Genomic DNA, 16,611 nt, shown 5'->3' with positions numbered 1-16,611 from the left:
TCGACTCTTGTGGTTGATCATCAATTTTTAAATGGTATCAAAGCTTCATATCTATCAAGTTCCTATCTGCATGCTTCAGGGACCCACATTGAGGTGAATTTTCTATGTAGGTTGGGATCAAATAGAGGTCACCATTGCATCCGCAACATCGAAAAACCCCCAGATTGATTGTTGTTTCATAAAAAACTAAGCAATTGAAAAATAAAGTCAAATTGGTTGAGGGCAGACAAATTGAGACAAAATATGGGGATAGATCAAAAAATTGGGCACTTTGGCACAAAAATAAGGTCACCATCGTGCTCAGAAGGCCCAAAACCCCAAAATTGCCTATCAAATCATCAAAATTGAAGGAAAAAAATTGGTTGGCACACTTTACGAGGCATAAAAATTGACATAGCCATACCACCTGCATGCGCATCATTACATGTGTCAAAATTTAAAATGAAAAAATTAATGGATATGTTAGAAAAACAAGTCCATGCATAAATCTTTTTGTTAAAAAAATTTGAAGAAAGGAAGGATTAAATTTTTATTTGAAAAAAATGCAAAGTCAAAGAGAAGGTACATACAGGGCTTACACAATTTTGATGTCATCAATCAGTCCCCTAAATTTGGTGGACCCACAAAAATAGCCATTCAGAGCTATATTTAATTGAGTTTCTCTATTTTTAGACCTCGAAGCCTTAAAAAGAAGCATGTGGTTTTTTGTCTATAACTTCGTCATACAGAGTTGAAATTGGGCAAACAAGATATCATTGGAAAGATGGTCTCATTGCCAATATTATTCTTTAGGTATTTTTATTAGATTATTCACCAATTTTTCGTACTAGGCCTCCAAAGTCATCCTTCAATTTTAAGCTTCTGAGGCCATATCTTACATATACAAACTCCATTTTTCGACTTCCATACATTGTCAAAAATCTCTTAGAGTGCTCTATCCATATATTAGGTCTCTTTTTTCATATTGTGCTCTAGGTATATTTTATTGAGATTTTTGTGTTTTCACTATATGCTCAATTACTTGGATATTTTGGCACTTTGGATGGGTTTGTTTGGGCTAAAGCACAATGTTGTGTCGCACTTGAGGCCAACTGAATAAGTTCAGTTGAACTAGATTCGGTGAAACCTATGTGGCGGTTGTGTGGCACCTAAATGACACAATAAGTTTGGTCTAACTTATTTTCAAAGCAATCAGTTTGTGAACCTGTCTATGTGTCATGTGATATGGTAGCCAAATCACCATTTCATCTACATTTCCAAAACTTTCCACTTCTACTATATTTTTCTTCAAGAAAAATATTTTCTTACAAAAATTGAAAAATGCCTTTTGTAGAGCTTGAAGTCAAGAATCTGGACATATAATTTTTTTATGTTTTGATTAATGTTAATATATTTTATTTTTTAAACATTGCAAGTTCGAAAAGAGGCGGATTTGAAATTTTAAAAAAATAATTAAATAATATTTAAAAAGTTTACAAAATATTTTTTTGAGAGAATCTTCTCCAAAAGGGTATAATTTATTTTTTGATAATGATAAGTTTAATACACAAGGTGATGCCAAATGAAAAGTACCAAATCAAACTATGTTAGACTTAAAAATTTTATTATGAGAAAAATATACATCAAAATTTAATTTTTCTTTTTTTAGCATTGCATATATGTGTCATCCATTTGGAAAATTAAAATCAAGAAAAAAAAAAAAAAATCATTTCTTTTGGTGACGCCAACTAGAACCCCTGATTTTCAACAATAAAAAATCAATCTTTGAATATATTAAAAAAATCATTTTTTTTTTAGTTTAAAAAATAACAAACATAAATTTCATTAATATTTCTAGATTTCATCCATTTACATCATTTTCAAATTTAATTTAGAAATGTCACTTTTATGTGGTCAAAGTTAAACCATTTTAGTTGTGTTGGTCACTTCCTTTATAAAAGTGTGACACAAGTTTGTGCTTTTACCCGTTTGTTAGAAAGGGTTATATTTGATGTGCTTTACATGTGCCGAGATTATTGGGATTTGATAATTTTATTTGAGGAGGTATCATGGATTTTTTGTTCATCCTTTAGTTGTCTGAATGGCTAAGGACAATTATGAGTCTTGGTGACATGACATCTTGACACGTCTCAGGTGGCTAGATATGTTGCCTTATTTGTATGGACTTGTACCTAAATTAGCAACTTCAAGAGGTAAATCAGCTTGGGGTAATCTTGCTTACCATGTTGTAGGTGTGGTTTTTTCTAGTGTTGATTATGACATTGTGTTTTCTATATCAGACCTTGACAATCTTTGCTCACTTTGGACTCGCTTTTGGGAGATCTTTGGAGACCCTCATATCACTCAATTTTTAGAGGATCCTACAACAGATTGTCTTTTTCCCCTTGCACATGGAAATATCATGCCTTGTGATGATAATACTATAGAGGAGCTTGAGTATATCAAAGGCCTTGCATGTTCTGATGGATCAAAGGCCTATCTTCATGTTCCTACTCCTCACATTGAGATCCCATCTCAATAATCTTCATCTTCTGCTGTTCTTGATTAGATTGGCATTAACTCATGCATAGCCCTCATTGATTTAGTCTATTACGATATTATTCTTCTAAACACAACAATTTAGGATTCGTATCTAGCACACATATCATCATTGTTTATGGAGTCTCATATTTCATATATAGAGATCTATATTGAGGATATTCATCTCCTCTTTATTGATAGCCACATCAACTCATCTTTACCACCCATGGAGCTTGTTCTTCATTAGACTTTCCAGAGTCCTAATTTGTCACATCCTACATTTATTGGGCAAGTACCTGATTTAGTTGTGGCATCCTCATCATTCATGTACATAGCAACATTTGAGTAGTTTACAGAGGCACATACATTTTGGATTTGGATTCCTACATCTTTTGGTTATGGCTTGAGTGGCTTCTTCTATCTCGAATGGATTGGTTTCTTCCAAAGAGGAGATATGTTGTTTGCGGGCTGTAGATCATGTATAGTCTTCAAGCATTCATCATTGGTCTTGGAGCTACTTCTACATTGGGGGGATATTTATTGTACTTTTATGATTGATTTTGTACTTGGGGGGCCACTTGGAGTCCTTCATCTTAGTCACATGTACTGCATTTTTCTTTACATATCTTATTTTTGGAGAGGGGTTTTATCCCATGTCGCTTTTCTCCTTTTCATAGTTTAGAGAAACCTCATTCTTGTGAGTTGCATTGATTTGCATTGGTTTGTACATGAGTACCTAATCAGGCCTAGTTGTCGGGACTCATTCAAGCATGTATTTTCCATTCATCATTAGCCTTTAGCTTATCCCTAAGTTAATCTTAAGGAGGGGTGTTGGAGTGACTTTAGGACAATTATCTAATTATTTATTAATTAGGTCCTTTAATTTATTTTCACTTAAGCTAAACTTAGGTGCTTTATTTACATCTAAGTGATATGCTTTTTTAGTTTGAGCTCACTTAGAGGCACTTCTAGTTAGCTTTTTTAGCTTTTAGTTTAGCTTAATTTAGCTCCTACTTTGTGTTGCTTTAGTTCTTCTAATTTTAGGATTAGGTTATCTCTTGCTCTCTATAAAGCAAGCCATTCATTCATTGTAATAGTACCTCCAATATTGTGCACCTTCAATATTGAATCTTCAATTCTTTTGTGCATTATACAGAATTCTTTAGTCTTTATAGAGCATACAATCTTTGCTTGATCTCTTTTGTGTGATAGGTGTTTTTCTTGTAGATGATTCTTGGCTCCTATTATTGATCATCAACTTGTACACATTTTTTTAAAGGAACATGCACTAATCTCTTCATTTATTCACATAGCTACACTTAAGGTGGGGTGTTAATGTAGAATGTTCTACCTAAAATATTCCTTGTAGATAAGTTTTCTAGTTGATGTTATCTAACTAGGATAATAATTACTTAGGTGTGCAATCTTGTATGTAATGACATGCCATTATTCTAGATAGTAGTTTCTATTCTAGGTGGTTATTTTCTCTGCAATATATGTATTTCTTTCTCAACTAATTAATCAATCAATTCAACTAGTCTATTATGTTATTGCTTGCTCATCCTATATTTTCACTAAATTCTTAGCTCATCAATACTAGCCATCTATTATGAGATCTTGACAATTCCTATGCCAAGAAAGGTAAAAATCCATCTAAATTATGGCATGAGGAAGAAATTCCTCACTTGATGAGTTTCTAAGATTTTGGGGACCAAGAGTCTCCTAATTTAAGAGGTGTGATCTAAAATAAAAAATCTTGACATGTGAATGAAATATTTTTTTCATTCACTTTCAACTAATAAAGTCATGAAAAACCTATACAACTTAAAGTAGTTGTCTCATTTGTAGTTTTTTATTAGAGTAAAATAGGTTTTGAAGGGACCCCAATACCCTTAACAAAAAAGGATAAAAAGCACCATGAGAAAACCAAACGCAAACTAAAATCTGGCCAACATCTAAGAAAAAGGAAACCAGAGGGTCTACAAACTCGAAAGCCTACTATAGATTCTTTAACATTTTTATAGTTTCTACATTCTTGCTAATAAATCCTTCAAGTTGATGTTCAGAACATCATGGAAAATATGAGCTTGGTCAATCTTACCTTTATCGTGGTTGTATGTTCTAGTTGAGGGACCAAGAGAAGGTCCTATACCCATCCCATGTTGATCTACTGCAACATTCTTGCCTTTGTCCTCCCTAATTGTAGAAAGAGGGCTAGAGCTACCTTTTGTCAAACCATCAAGAGTCTGCACCTTTTCATTATGTTGTTTGATACAATCAATACTAATTTACATAGCTATTCTACTCACAGCCACAATAACACTAAGTTTATCATGTACCTTGGCAATGGTATCTTCTAGATGTCCAATCTTATCCTCATGACCCATCTTCATAGTTTCACATCCTTGGCCACATTTTGGATAAGAGAAATCATTTTATTAGTGTTGTCCAAAGTAGGGATCCTGTTCAAACTATTCTTCCCCAAATCCACTTTTTCATTAAGGGTATTAACCCTTCCCTTTAAAATTAAGTTGATTTCAGACACCATCCAATTGAAAAGCTTGTTTTGTCCCTTTGTCACATCCTTTCCCACCATCAACATGTCCCATGTCCTTCTTTCTCTATTTCAACAAGGATTGCTATGTGCAATTCCATTCTCTTGGGGGTCCATCTCAAAATCACAGATGTTGACCTTGTTCCCTACCTTCTCATCCATCATCTTTTTAGCATTCACACTTGGTTTCTCCAAAATCTTCATAGCATGAGGGGTATTGGTCTTCCTTTTGTCCCCAATCACAAAATGAGACAAATTAGGGCCCTTTTTCTTCTCTTTGGCCATTTTTTACTTTGAAGATTTAGTTCATATACCCTCACTTGAGTTGTCTCATTTATTATTTGTTTCATTAAAGAGATCAATATTTCCAAATGCTATCTCTTTCACTTCCAAGTAGATTGTATTCAATCGAAAAATTTTATTATAATTTATTAAATATTAAAATGTTAGTTGAAAACTCAATCATATTTTTACCTTCCTTAGGCACTCGAACAGAGATTCACAAGTTGATTTATAAAACTTTCATGAAGTTGCAAGCATGTCTATAGATGTTGAACTATGTTTACATGTTTCATGGGCTCATGAAGGTCCATGTAATAATAAAAATGTACCTTGATAGAATGTTGAGATATAGTGACATGAGAATTTTGAATATCACTTTTACTAGAACTTTTTTGGTCCTATAGGGTTTCTCCAAGTGTATATTTGTGTTTAGTGTAATTTTCATGCTTCATTTCTTTATATTTCTAAATTATTGCATTCATTTTTAAATAGTTAAAAGGTACAAAACATGTATTTCATTTTTTATTTGACTAATTTTTAGTTCTAGTTGCTAAAGGAGATAGAATCTATAATTAGTGGACCATGAAGTGGAATTCCACTCAAGTTTGTAGACCATGTTTCCTCTACTATCCTCAACAAGAATTCTAAAGGAAACATGGTTATTAGAACAAGTTGTACACTAATTTCTATAATTATTTTCTTCTTATCCCTTCGGTGTTCTCTTCTAAACAATAATTAATTAGTTGAAGTGTTCCATGCACAATTATTTTCAAAAGAAGGCTAATCATGATGTTCAATAATTGGTCAACTAACTCTAGTGAATTGTATTTCAAAATATAAATACATCAATTTTGATCTATTTTTTGGGTTACTTGAAAATATTTTTTTCCTACTAAGAGGAATGACAAATAAAACCCAAAGTTTTAAGATACGAGCTTGTTACCTTTCAATGACCTACCTTTACATTTATGGGTGATTTAGATGTAACTTTCAAATAATCACAAAGCTAAATATAAGTTATTAAGGTAACAATCCATTTTATGTATATTATGTTTCAAATGCATTGAATTTTTTAGGAGTGATAAGTAGCTCAATTGACCATACTTATATAGATAGGAAAACTTCTCTTAATTTCATAAATAGACACATACATTTTTTAAAAACTCAAATTATTATTAATGATATAATTGATATATTAACATTTTTTTAACAATTAATTAAATTCTCTTTGAAGCATTAAACAAACTAATGAAATCCAACTAATTTTCTTATTAGAAACATTTCTACAAGTATCACAAATAGTCCATGACAATTAACTAAAAGCTTCTATTGAAAAAGACAGCCACTAAGTGCAAATAACCGAGGCCTAAATGTAATGGTCATATGACCATATTTAAACATTTGTACCATAAAATATTATATAAGATCCTACAAATATACATTAGATATATATTTAATCTTATTTATATTAAGATGCATTTTAATATTTTAATGACACTTTCAAATGAACAATCATCGCAAAAACAATTTGCTAGACAGGAAGGTCCACCATCAAATTTACACATCCACGCCAAAAATATTCTATCAAAGTTGACCAACGTGACTTAGCTCGTGCTTCGTCAACGTGACTGTCAGATACACTTAATCTCTCTCATGCCAACTAATTGATCTATTTCTTCACCATTAATCCTAACCCTTCTGCGTTACAATTTTCATCTGACAATGGTTTTTCCAGAGGCTGAGCTCCCTGTAATAGATATTTCTGTTCTTCAATCAGAGTTAAAAGAAGGTGATCCTGATCTTCAGAGGCTGTGCAATCAAGTAAAAGAAGCTGCCCAACAGTGGGGAGCTTTTCGTGTGGTGAATCATGGAGTCGAACAGGAGCTTCTAAACACTGTGGATTCAGTTTCTCGAGGTCTTTTCAGTCTTCCACCCCAAGTAAAAGAAAGAGCCGTTTGTCTTCCATTTGATGGGTATTTGAAGGGCGTTGGTCTTTCATCTGGCGAGGCCATATGTTTCCCAGCAGTACTGGCTTCTGATTCGATTCAGCAATATGCACAAAAGCTATGGCCCCAAGGAAATCCTGAATTTTGGTATGTTATACAACTTGTTTGATTTTTTAAGGCATTCTGAAATTCATTTCTATCTTTTCAATTAATCAGTATTTTAATTTAAGTTCAATTTTGTTTAATTGGGTATTATTTGTTTTTGGAAAATCATGGAGTGTTTGATAATAGATTTATTCCTTCAATCACCTCTTTTCTCATTCTTTTATATTTCATAGCTTTAGTTCTTATTTATTTCTTTGAATGTTTGGTTAGATAATTATCTTATTATTTAATATTAATCAACAAATAAGATGTTATCGTTTTTTATTAAGGTAAACGGGTTTTACAGGGACCTGAAATCTAGTCAGATAAAAATACAAAAAATTAAACAGTAGCTAACCAGTTCAAAAACAATGAAAAAACAGCTACAGAAACAGGGGCCACACTCACACTCACACTCACACAAAAGCCACTAACCGAAATAACTAAAGAAACCACTAAACCAGAGATTGGATCAGCTTTGATTTCTTTTGGATCATACTTGTGTTAACTTCCTCGAGCTCTTCAATGATGAACCTAGAGGTACTAAATTCTCTTGGTTCCTGCTCCTCGTCCTCGTATAAGGGCCAGTAGTGATATGTGATCTCGTACCTTGCAAGTTTGGCTCCTAGATTTTCTTCTTCTATTTGGTGTCTGAGGGTGGGATACTAATGACCAACTGGGCACTTTGGTCCACAATCATCGCATTGACCTTTTTGAGACCCTCAATGCTATTATTCATGGCTTCCCTGCTAATATCAACCAGATTCCTCAGGTTGCCTTTAAGCTCTTCCAAGCTTATTTCCAACCGACCAATCCTTGTTTCATGATCCATTTTCATGATCTTAACATCTTCTGATACTTTATGTGTCATTCGGATAATTTTGTCAGTTTTTCTTGCCATGGGTGTCTTAGTATAGGTGTCAATAATGCCCTTAATTCCTTCCTTTAGCATGTTGATCTCCTTGCTGACACAAAGAAAGTAATTTTCATGGCTTTTTTAATACAATTATTAAGGAGAATATCAAAATTAGAATCTTTTTGAGTATCCCCCTATTCAACTTTAATGGGGATGTCAAGCTTTATTTCCTTCTCCTTTCCCTTGGCTTCCCCTATTTTTCCTAATTTAGACTTTTTCGTACTTGGTTGCCCAGAACCCTGTAAATTGGGGTTAGGAGTTTTATATTTACTGGTAGCCCATCTAGGGTGTTTGTTTCTTCTGCTACTACTAGTGCCAAGTGTAATATTTTGAGGGCGGCCCTCCTCCTGAGAGGGAAAATAGTCTAGATCTTCTGAGACATTAAGGTCTCGCCAGTCCATAGCCATACCAGACCCCTCTTCCTCCACCCCCATGTCAAACACAATTTGTACATTAGGGTTGGTCAAAGAATTAGGGGTTTTGACAACTAGGGAGGGTTTAACCCCATGATCTTTGGAATATTCCATGATGAGCATGATTAACCCCTCATGCAAGACAAGGTTGTCACTATTTTTGGCATGATTCGCAATGCTATTTTGAAGAGAAGATAATAAGTAAAAAGGAAAATAAATTCTTTTGTTATGCCTAAAATGATTCAATATCATAAAGTGGTAAGAGAATATACTGGCATAACTATCGTCAAGTCTAATGTACCTCATTATCACTTCAACCATATCTGCTCAAAGTGATTGCGGGTCCTTCCTGTTATAACCATTGTTTGCCATCTTTCGGACCCTGTTTCTCTTGCTTTGTTTGTCAAAGAAGGCCAAAATGACTTCTTCCGCCACCTTCCTCTCTATGTAAAACTTATTGCCATCGATCTGCAAGCTAGTTATCACCGCAATGAAGGCTTCACCAATTCTAAACTCCGCTCCAAAGTCCATGAGGATACCTTTCTTCCAACCATTCACAAAATCCTATGGCGTTTTTGGGTCATTGCCATAAAGCCTCTTGAATATGACACAAGGCCCCCATTAGTAATCTTTGTCAACAACTCCCTATTCTTTTCCCATTTCTCATAGGAAGTAAGCTCCATTCTATTTTTGTCACCTCCCATAAGTAGTCTACCTTTGTAAAATTGGGTGTAAGCACCAAAGCCAAACCAGGCAATGAAAAACCAGACACAGAAGAAAGCTCTAGAAACCTTGGTTTTGAAATCCAAACTCAAATCCCATGAAAGATCATTATTCATTTGGCAATTTGTCATCATTAATGTGATATGAGTGGCCAATACATTCGGTGTCCTTTCTTGTCAATTCACACAATTGTATTGAGAAAGTTTCCCTTCCCATCCACCCCCTTATGTCCATATAATCCACATCAATATTTGCGAGGTGGTTGGATGGCATGTTACCTTCCCGATAAATGTGGGAAATTTTGAATTTGTCCAATTTTGTAATCATAATGTGGCACTCCTGAATTAAGTGCTTGATAGTCCAGCTGGGCTTGGTATGTTTACTCACACATCTAATGATGATAAGTGAATCTCTCTCAACCCACACTTTTTTGAACCCTTCTCTGATAGCCATGTTTAAACCAGTGTAAGTAGCTTTTGCCTTAGCGTAGTGGTTTGTTTGGGTGCCCAATGGGAGTGCCACCGTTGAAACAAGAATAAGATGCAATCTGTTATTCATTGTTTTAACTTGTTTTTGAATCATTTTATGCTTCGTAAAATAAAAAGGGTTGTTTTAAAATAAGAGGAGGAATCCTAAGCTTGTCCTAGTAGTAGTCAAACCTCTAGATATGGGCAATTTGTTGTGCACACAACATAAATGTCAAGATGTAGAATTCAACTTTGTATTCTTTAGAACCAAATATCTCTTGAGCGATTCTTGTTGGTAGTTTACAGATGTTGATTATCTATATGTTCTTTATACTTACATGTCCATAATTACTCAATTCAGATTTTTTGGCATGTAAACCAAATAGATAGTAGATGGATACCAAAAGGGTTGGATTTGGAGTGTGAGATATAATGATTGAATGTGGTCTACTAGGTCAAGCTAGATAACCTAGTCTATAGTTCTTTATACTTACATGTCCATAATTACTCAATTCAGATTTTTTGGCATGTAAACCAAATAGATAGTAGATGGATACCAAAAGGGTTGGATTTGGAGTGTGAGATATAATGATTGAATGTGGTCTACTAGGTCAAGCTAGATAACCTAGTCTATAGTATTGCATGGGCTAGGGATGTGTGCAAATGAATTTAGCTAATAGGTTGTGGGTAGGGGTTAATTCATGAACCAAATACATTGATTGAGCACTTCAACTATATAGAAAGTGTTGTTAAAATATATGATACATACTTTTATCCTTTACATTCCCCCCTACTTTGGCATGCATGTGAATTTATGAATTATATATGAAAATATAAATGTGTTAATTAAAAATGAATAAGTATGTTAGGATAAAGCATTGAACCTTCAAATGATGCCTCAATAACTTTTAGTACTTACGGAAAGAATTCATTTCTCATTATTGTACACATGATATTAGTTGTTCATATATCAAGTGTTTTTTGTTAAAAGTATGTGATTATTATTCAAAACATGTAATAGCTATGAAACACAACTATAATGAGATGTAAAAGATAGAGAAATATGTCATGAAACATAATGTGAATTTATAAATATTCCCCCCTAAGCATATGCATTGAAAATTTTTTTTTGTTATCTAAGATTTAATGACACATAAGACAATATGAAGTTGATTTAACCAATGTGTATCCTGCTGCAAAGTAGATGCACAACAAAAATTAAAACTAGTGTAAATTAAAACATGACACATAAACTAGTGTGTACTTAGAACCAATATGAGCCCACAAAGAATGTGCTTGGAAAAAAGAAAAATATATTATAGATAGTATCATGACACATAAGTTGATGGAGAGCTTGAGTAGAAGTAGCTCCCACAAAGTATGGATAAATTCATATAAATTTATATAAAATGAAATATTTTTTGGGAAAAAATTTGTTATACACCTTGTATAAGAAAATAAATGTTTTAACGTATAAAATAAATATTTATTCATGGTCCATCTTTGGAGATGTGTTTAGTTGCATCAGATACTTATTTGGGTCCACTTGTAAAGTTGTATGCTACTATTGGTTGGATATTTTAGGTATGGGCTGGATATTTATCCAAGGGAAAATGTAAGCAATGGAGGATGGGGTGATAGAAACAAAATCATTTATATGGTAAACAATTACTAACCAAAATCCAAGAGCTATATTTCTTGTCAAAATTAATAATTTGTCATAAATGAATCAAATATATTGGGAGAAAGCAAAAAGTTAGGTGGAAAAGTACTAAAAGGAGGGAAAAGGTGTGTCAATATAAAAGAAAATAAATGTTGGTGGATTTGTTTGCCAACATGTACTATGAAAGGTTTCTTTGCATCATCCATGTGTTATTAGGAATAGCTACTGAAGGAAATAATATAGATAAATGCATTTAATATAGATTAACATTTACTAAGGTTTATAAGAGATGGGGGATCAACCAATACAATGAGTAAAAAAATAATCAACTATGAATTCACCCTCCTTATATGTCCATGGTAATGATACATCAATATTAGCCATAATTGTTTGCATGTGAAAATGGACCAAAATATTTATTAGTACTTAGGCCTTTATTATTTTTATTTAAAAATTAGGAACTTGTATTTTTTAATTATTACAAAGGAGGTATTTCCATTTTTTTATTAGGATTTAATATCTATTTATTATTATTCTCTTTCTTGACAATATCATTGAACATATTTATATTTATCAAAAATTTTGTTAATATTTTATTGGTTTTATATCAGTGATGTTTCATTTCCATTTAACTATAATTATTTTAGTTGCATTGGAAAATAACACCCTCACAAGCCTAGCCAAAATAAAAATATAGAGAAGTTAAACTTACTTTTGTTAAGTAGCCTAGATTACTTGTATATTGATTATGAGTCCCCTTTTATGCATTTAAGTTGACCTTATCCCCACGTTTGGTCATTAAGATGTATCCTCTAAAATTATAGGGTATATAGTTTGGGGCATCAACAACTATAATATGAAAGATGAATTCTACAAACAAAATTATTAATTTATTGATTAATTCAAAGTTTTAAATGGTTTAGATTGAGTCCATGTATTATAAGTAGGTTCGCTAATATCGTATCATGTACATAAATATCAAGACAAACTTGTGTATACATAAGGTCATTTTTGTAGATTTACTAAGCTATATTAAAAAAAAATTACAATATTTTCTAGGATATTAATCAATTAGAAAATTCTAAAATATGTACAAAAAATAAGAAACAAATAATACTTGGGCTTCAAAGGATTGTTAGCATTAAACAATTTAGATAATTCTTTAATTCATGTGAAAGTGTGGCTCCTACAATGCACCATCATGAATGATCAGAGTTATACATCTTTTCGACCAAATATAAAAATGAAATGTTATTATCATCATTTTAATGTAAATTATATAATTAATATGTGCTTATTGATGTATAATATTATGTTTTACATTCATTTACACCTAATACTTGATGACACTAATCATAATTATTTCACACCATTAATAATAGTATGTCTTATAGACATAGATATCTATGTACCATGTGATGGTACAATCATTATAACCATTATTTTTCTTATGGTAGAATTTATGATCTACATCTTCATGATGGAAATAATATTTATTCTTGATCATCCTAGGTGTTCATATTGACATTGTTTGCATCCTATAAGACACACTTTATTGATACTATGATGACTTATATCATTATTACTTATTGCTTGTGATTTCCTCATTTTGAGGGGAAACCCTAGGTGCATCTAATACTTTTCTCCTCTACATGATTCAATGTTTATATTAAACTATTATTTTTTTATCTTACATGATGCTATATATATTAATGATTACAATATGCTTGACATGGTTACATAATTTTTATCTGGCATATATGGCTATCCTTATATTGCCAGCTTTGTACACTAGGGGTAACATTGTACATATGTCTTGGTTATTATTTCTAGCTTATGTGTCCACATGGTCATACATGACTATATTGCGTTCTTTATCATCGTTATGTATTTTTCACTCTTTTCCAGTTCATTACATCATATGAATGCACAACCAATTGTAGGGGGCATATATTTGCATTAATGTTCTTCATAAATTGGATTTTAATGATATTATTATGAGAATTAGGATCATTTTTTGGTACTAAATAGAGATTTATTACCATATCTAGATGGAGACATTTTATCATTCTTTTTGTGGTTAGATTGAATTTTATATCTAGATAATGAACTTTGACACCTTATCTACATAGTTAACAGTCATTTTACATTTTTGCATAGCTAGACCTTTTGAATCTTTTTCACACCATGAAAAACCCCTTACTCTTCCCTTCTCAATTTTTTTACTTTTTTAATGACATTTTTTTTTAGCAAGTTGGAATGAATTCTTATCTCAACATCTATAAGACATGTTATTTGTTGCATTTTTCTCTGAAAGTTGAAGGTTTGAATGATCCACTAATTGTGAAAAAAATAGAGAATAATTTGTTAATTTAATGAAATTCTATTGAGTATTTAAAACATATTTTCTTATCATTTTTTATTACTTGTCTTAATTACATGCATTTGTCTAATATTTCACCCTCACATCAAAGTTGGTGCAAAATGTAATGCTGAAAATACACAATGATTCCCTTTTGCCCTTATGTTCTTGACCCACATTGATTAGAGTGTCCTAAATGTAATAATTAGTTTACAAGTGACATATTTGTGCAAAAATCTAGCTCATGGCTTCACACATCTTAATCTCATTTATTGTTGGACCCTAGATTCAAATCTCTAATCCTTAAAACCATTTTTCATTGCTTTGGACCAAACCCATAGTTGTGAATTATTCCTAGATCAATTCTATAATTTTATATTTAATTACCAGAATTTTAAAATTTAAAATTAGAAGTTCCACCATGTTAACCATTTCACTAGACATTATGAGCCGACCTACCACACATTTTGTTCATTTGTAGGCTTGGTTGTTGTATTCAAAGACATTTTTTCCATCATTTGAAATCATTTTGAAATGTTAGAACATGAAATAAAATATAGATCCATGAGCTTAACAAATAATCTATTTTCCATTTGTTTTCTTGTGGCATTGTCCTAGGTATGTTCCACTCTTGCTTTTGTCTTTGATTTTCACATAGAGACATAAACTTGGTACAACTAGGTTTTTAATTGAGGAGAAAATAATGTTTGCAAATCAATGCCTTCCCTAAAGGTTTTTATACAGACCACTAGTCCTTATAACATTTAGATCTCAAAATTTTAAGGTTGGACAAGTTTTAGACTATTAAGAATCAATGAGATGTGTTGCATGGGTATGCAATCACTTTTGTGACCTTGTATATTCAGATTTCCTAGTCAAAGATATAGACTAAAATTTCAAGACATTGATAGATGATTTTCTAACACCGAAATAAAAAACTTCACATTAAAATCAAAACTAAAAGTACATGCATTGAATTTATTTCCTTCCTTTCTTTATTTAAATATTTAATTTTCATTGTATTTTAACATTTAAATTTTATAATATTCTATAATGAATCTAAACTCTATTATTTAAATTAATTATTACTTGATTGAATACAAATATAATAATTTTAATTTTTTGGACATGTTGTGCAGTGATAGCCTAAGAACATACAGTTCCAAGTTAGCTGATCTCACAAATTCCCTAATAAAACTTATCCTTCAAGGTTTGCAACTCAGCAAACATTTTGAGATTGATTTTGCAGAATGTGAAGCTTTGCTTCGTCTCAATTATTTTTCTCTATGTGAAAAATCAAGTGACGCTAATGATATTCTTCTCAAGGAGCACACAGATTTGGGTGTGATGACAATTCTATATAATGACCAAGTGGCTGGTCTTGAAATGCGCTCTAAACAAGGTGAATGGTTCACTGTAAAACCTCTTGCTGGATCATTCACTGTCATCATAGCCAACGCTCTAAAGGTAGAGTGATTCCTAAATCTAGTTTAAACTCAATTCTTTCTTTAGATGAATTCTGATTTTTTTTTTGGCTACAGATATGGAGCAATGATAGATGTTGGAGTGTGGAGCATCGTGTAGCATATGAGGGGATGGAGCCTCGTCTTTCTATCGGTTTCTTCTGGAATTTTTTGAAGGAAAAAGAGGTGCGTGTACCAGAGGAGCTCATAGATGAACACTATCCACATCGTTATAAACCCTTTCTTTTCAAAGACTATAGAAATGCTCGAGTCCAAGAAGCTCCTCTTGACATTTTTATTTAGAATTTAGTGATTTAAAAAAAATTAAAAATAAAATTAAAAAAATTAAAAAACATTAAAAAAAAGAAAAAAAAAGAAGATAAATATTGTTTTTAAGTATGAATGGAATGTAAATTTGTTGTTGATTTCTTGTTGAATTATATAATATTTAGTAATAGGTGTCACGTAGTGGTATAGTATTTATTTTTGAAATATTATAATGTTAAAATTTGTATTTATCTTACGATGTTGTATATTTAGAAAGAGAATGATATTAATGAATAAACTACTAGCTATCAATGAGAAAGTGCTTGCTTAGTGTAGTGACCCTCTCTTATCCATCTTATGTGATTAAATTTTTTAGATATTATGGGCTTGAATGTTTAGCTCCGTGGATGATCACTCATCAGGAGGACGCGATACCCTTACCTATCTTGCTTATCTGTGTTTTGATGGACTTATGATTAGATTTGTTGTTTTGACTAGATGCATGGTAGTGTTTGCAGTGACGTTTTGATTTTGCAAATGTTTAGAATAGGCAGTGATATATGCTTTACTCGCAATATGCTAGAATTACATGTTATTGAAAATAGAATTGGAAGTGATTATGATACTAACAAAAATATGGTAATCGATTGGAATCTCATATCACTAATTCTAAGAGGCATATGGGTTCACAATCATCTTCATTCTATTGATGATATATATTACCCATGTATATGCATATATGATGTTCTATGGAGTTTTCTAGTGCATGTAACTTGCAAGTATAGGCATCGACTCCTCCTAATCTTAGGACTGAGCATGCCCTATTGGCTTATGAAGGTGGTAGTGTGAGATAGCAAGGTCTTAGGTGTCCACCTCGTGTTTCTCTGATGT

General features: G+C 32.1%; 1 protein-coding gene across 2 annotated transcripts; it reads left to right on the top strand.

Moving 5' to 3' along the window:
- The first annotated feature begins 7,020 nt into the window (after positions 1-7,020).
- LOC131856058 (2-oxoglutarate-dependent dioxygenase AOP3-like) lies at positions 7,021-15,976 on the top strand. Of its 2 annotated transcripts, XM_059207250.1 has the most exons (4): positions 7,022-7,449; positions 15,130-15,200; positions 15,327-15,457; positions 15,532-15,976. In XM_059207250.1, exons 1-4 carry the CDS (start codon positions 7,079-7,081, stop codon positions 15,754-15,756), a joined length of 798 nt encoding a protein of 265 aa, XP_059063233.1. In that variant the 5' UTR covers positions 7,022-7,078; the 3' UTR covers positions 15,757-15,976. The 2 variants fall into 2 exon arrangements, with proteins under 2 accessions (XP_059063232.1, XP_059063233.1); XM_059207249.1 differs by having other exon boundaries at positions 7,021-7,449; positions 15,130-15,457.
- Positions 15,977-16,611: the final 635 nt, after the last annotated feature.

Source organism: Cryptomeria japonica, chromosome 6, assembly GCF_030272615.1.
Source record: "Cryptomeria japonica chromosome 6, Sugi_1.0, whole genome shotgun sequence".
NCBI classification, from domain to species: Eukaryota; Viridiplantae; Streptophyta; class Pinopsida; order Cupressales; family Cupressaceae; genus Cryptomeria; species Cryptomeria japonica.
This window is presented reverse-complemented; position numbering and strand designations above follow the sequence as displayed.

What these genes read in the sequence shown, in the direction of transcription:
- LOC131856058 (XM_059207249.1), top strand. Translation starts at nt 7,079, where the DNA reads ATGGTTTTTCCAGAGGCTGAGCTCCCTGTAATAGATATTTCTGTTCTT. An exon ending in CAAGGAAATCCTGAATTTTG is followed by an intron (nt 7,450 to 15,129) that starts GTATGTTATACA and finishes CATGTTGTGCAG; the next exon opens with TGATAGCCTAAGAACATACA. An exon ending in TCATAGCCAACGCTCTAAAG is followed by an intron (nt 15,458 to 15,531) that starts GTAGAGTGATTC and finishes TTTTGGCTACAG; the next exon opens with ATATGGAGCAATGATAGATG.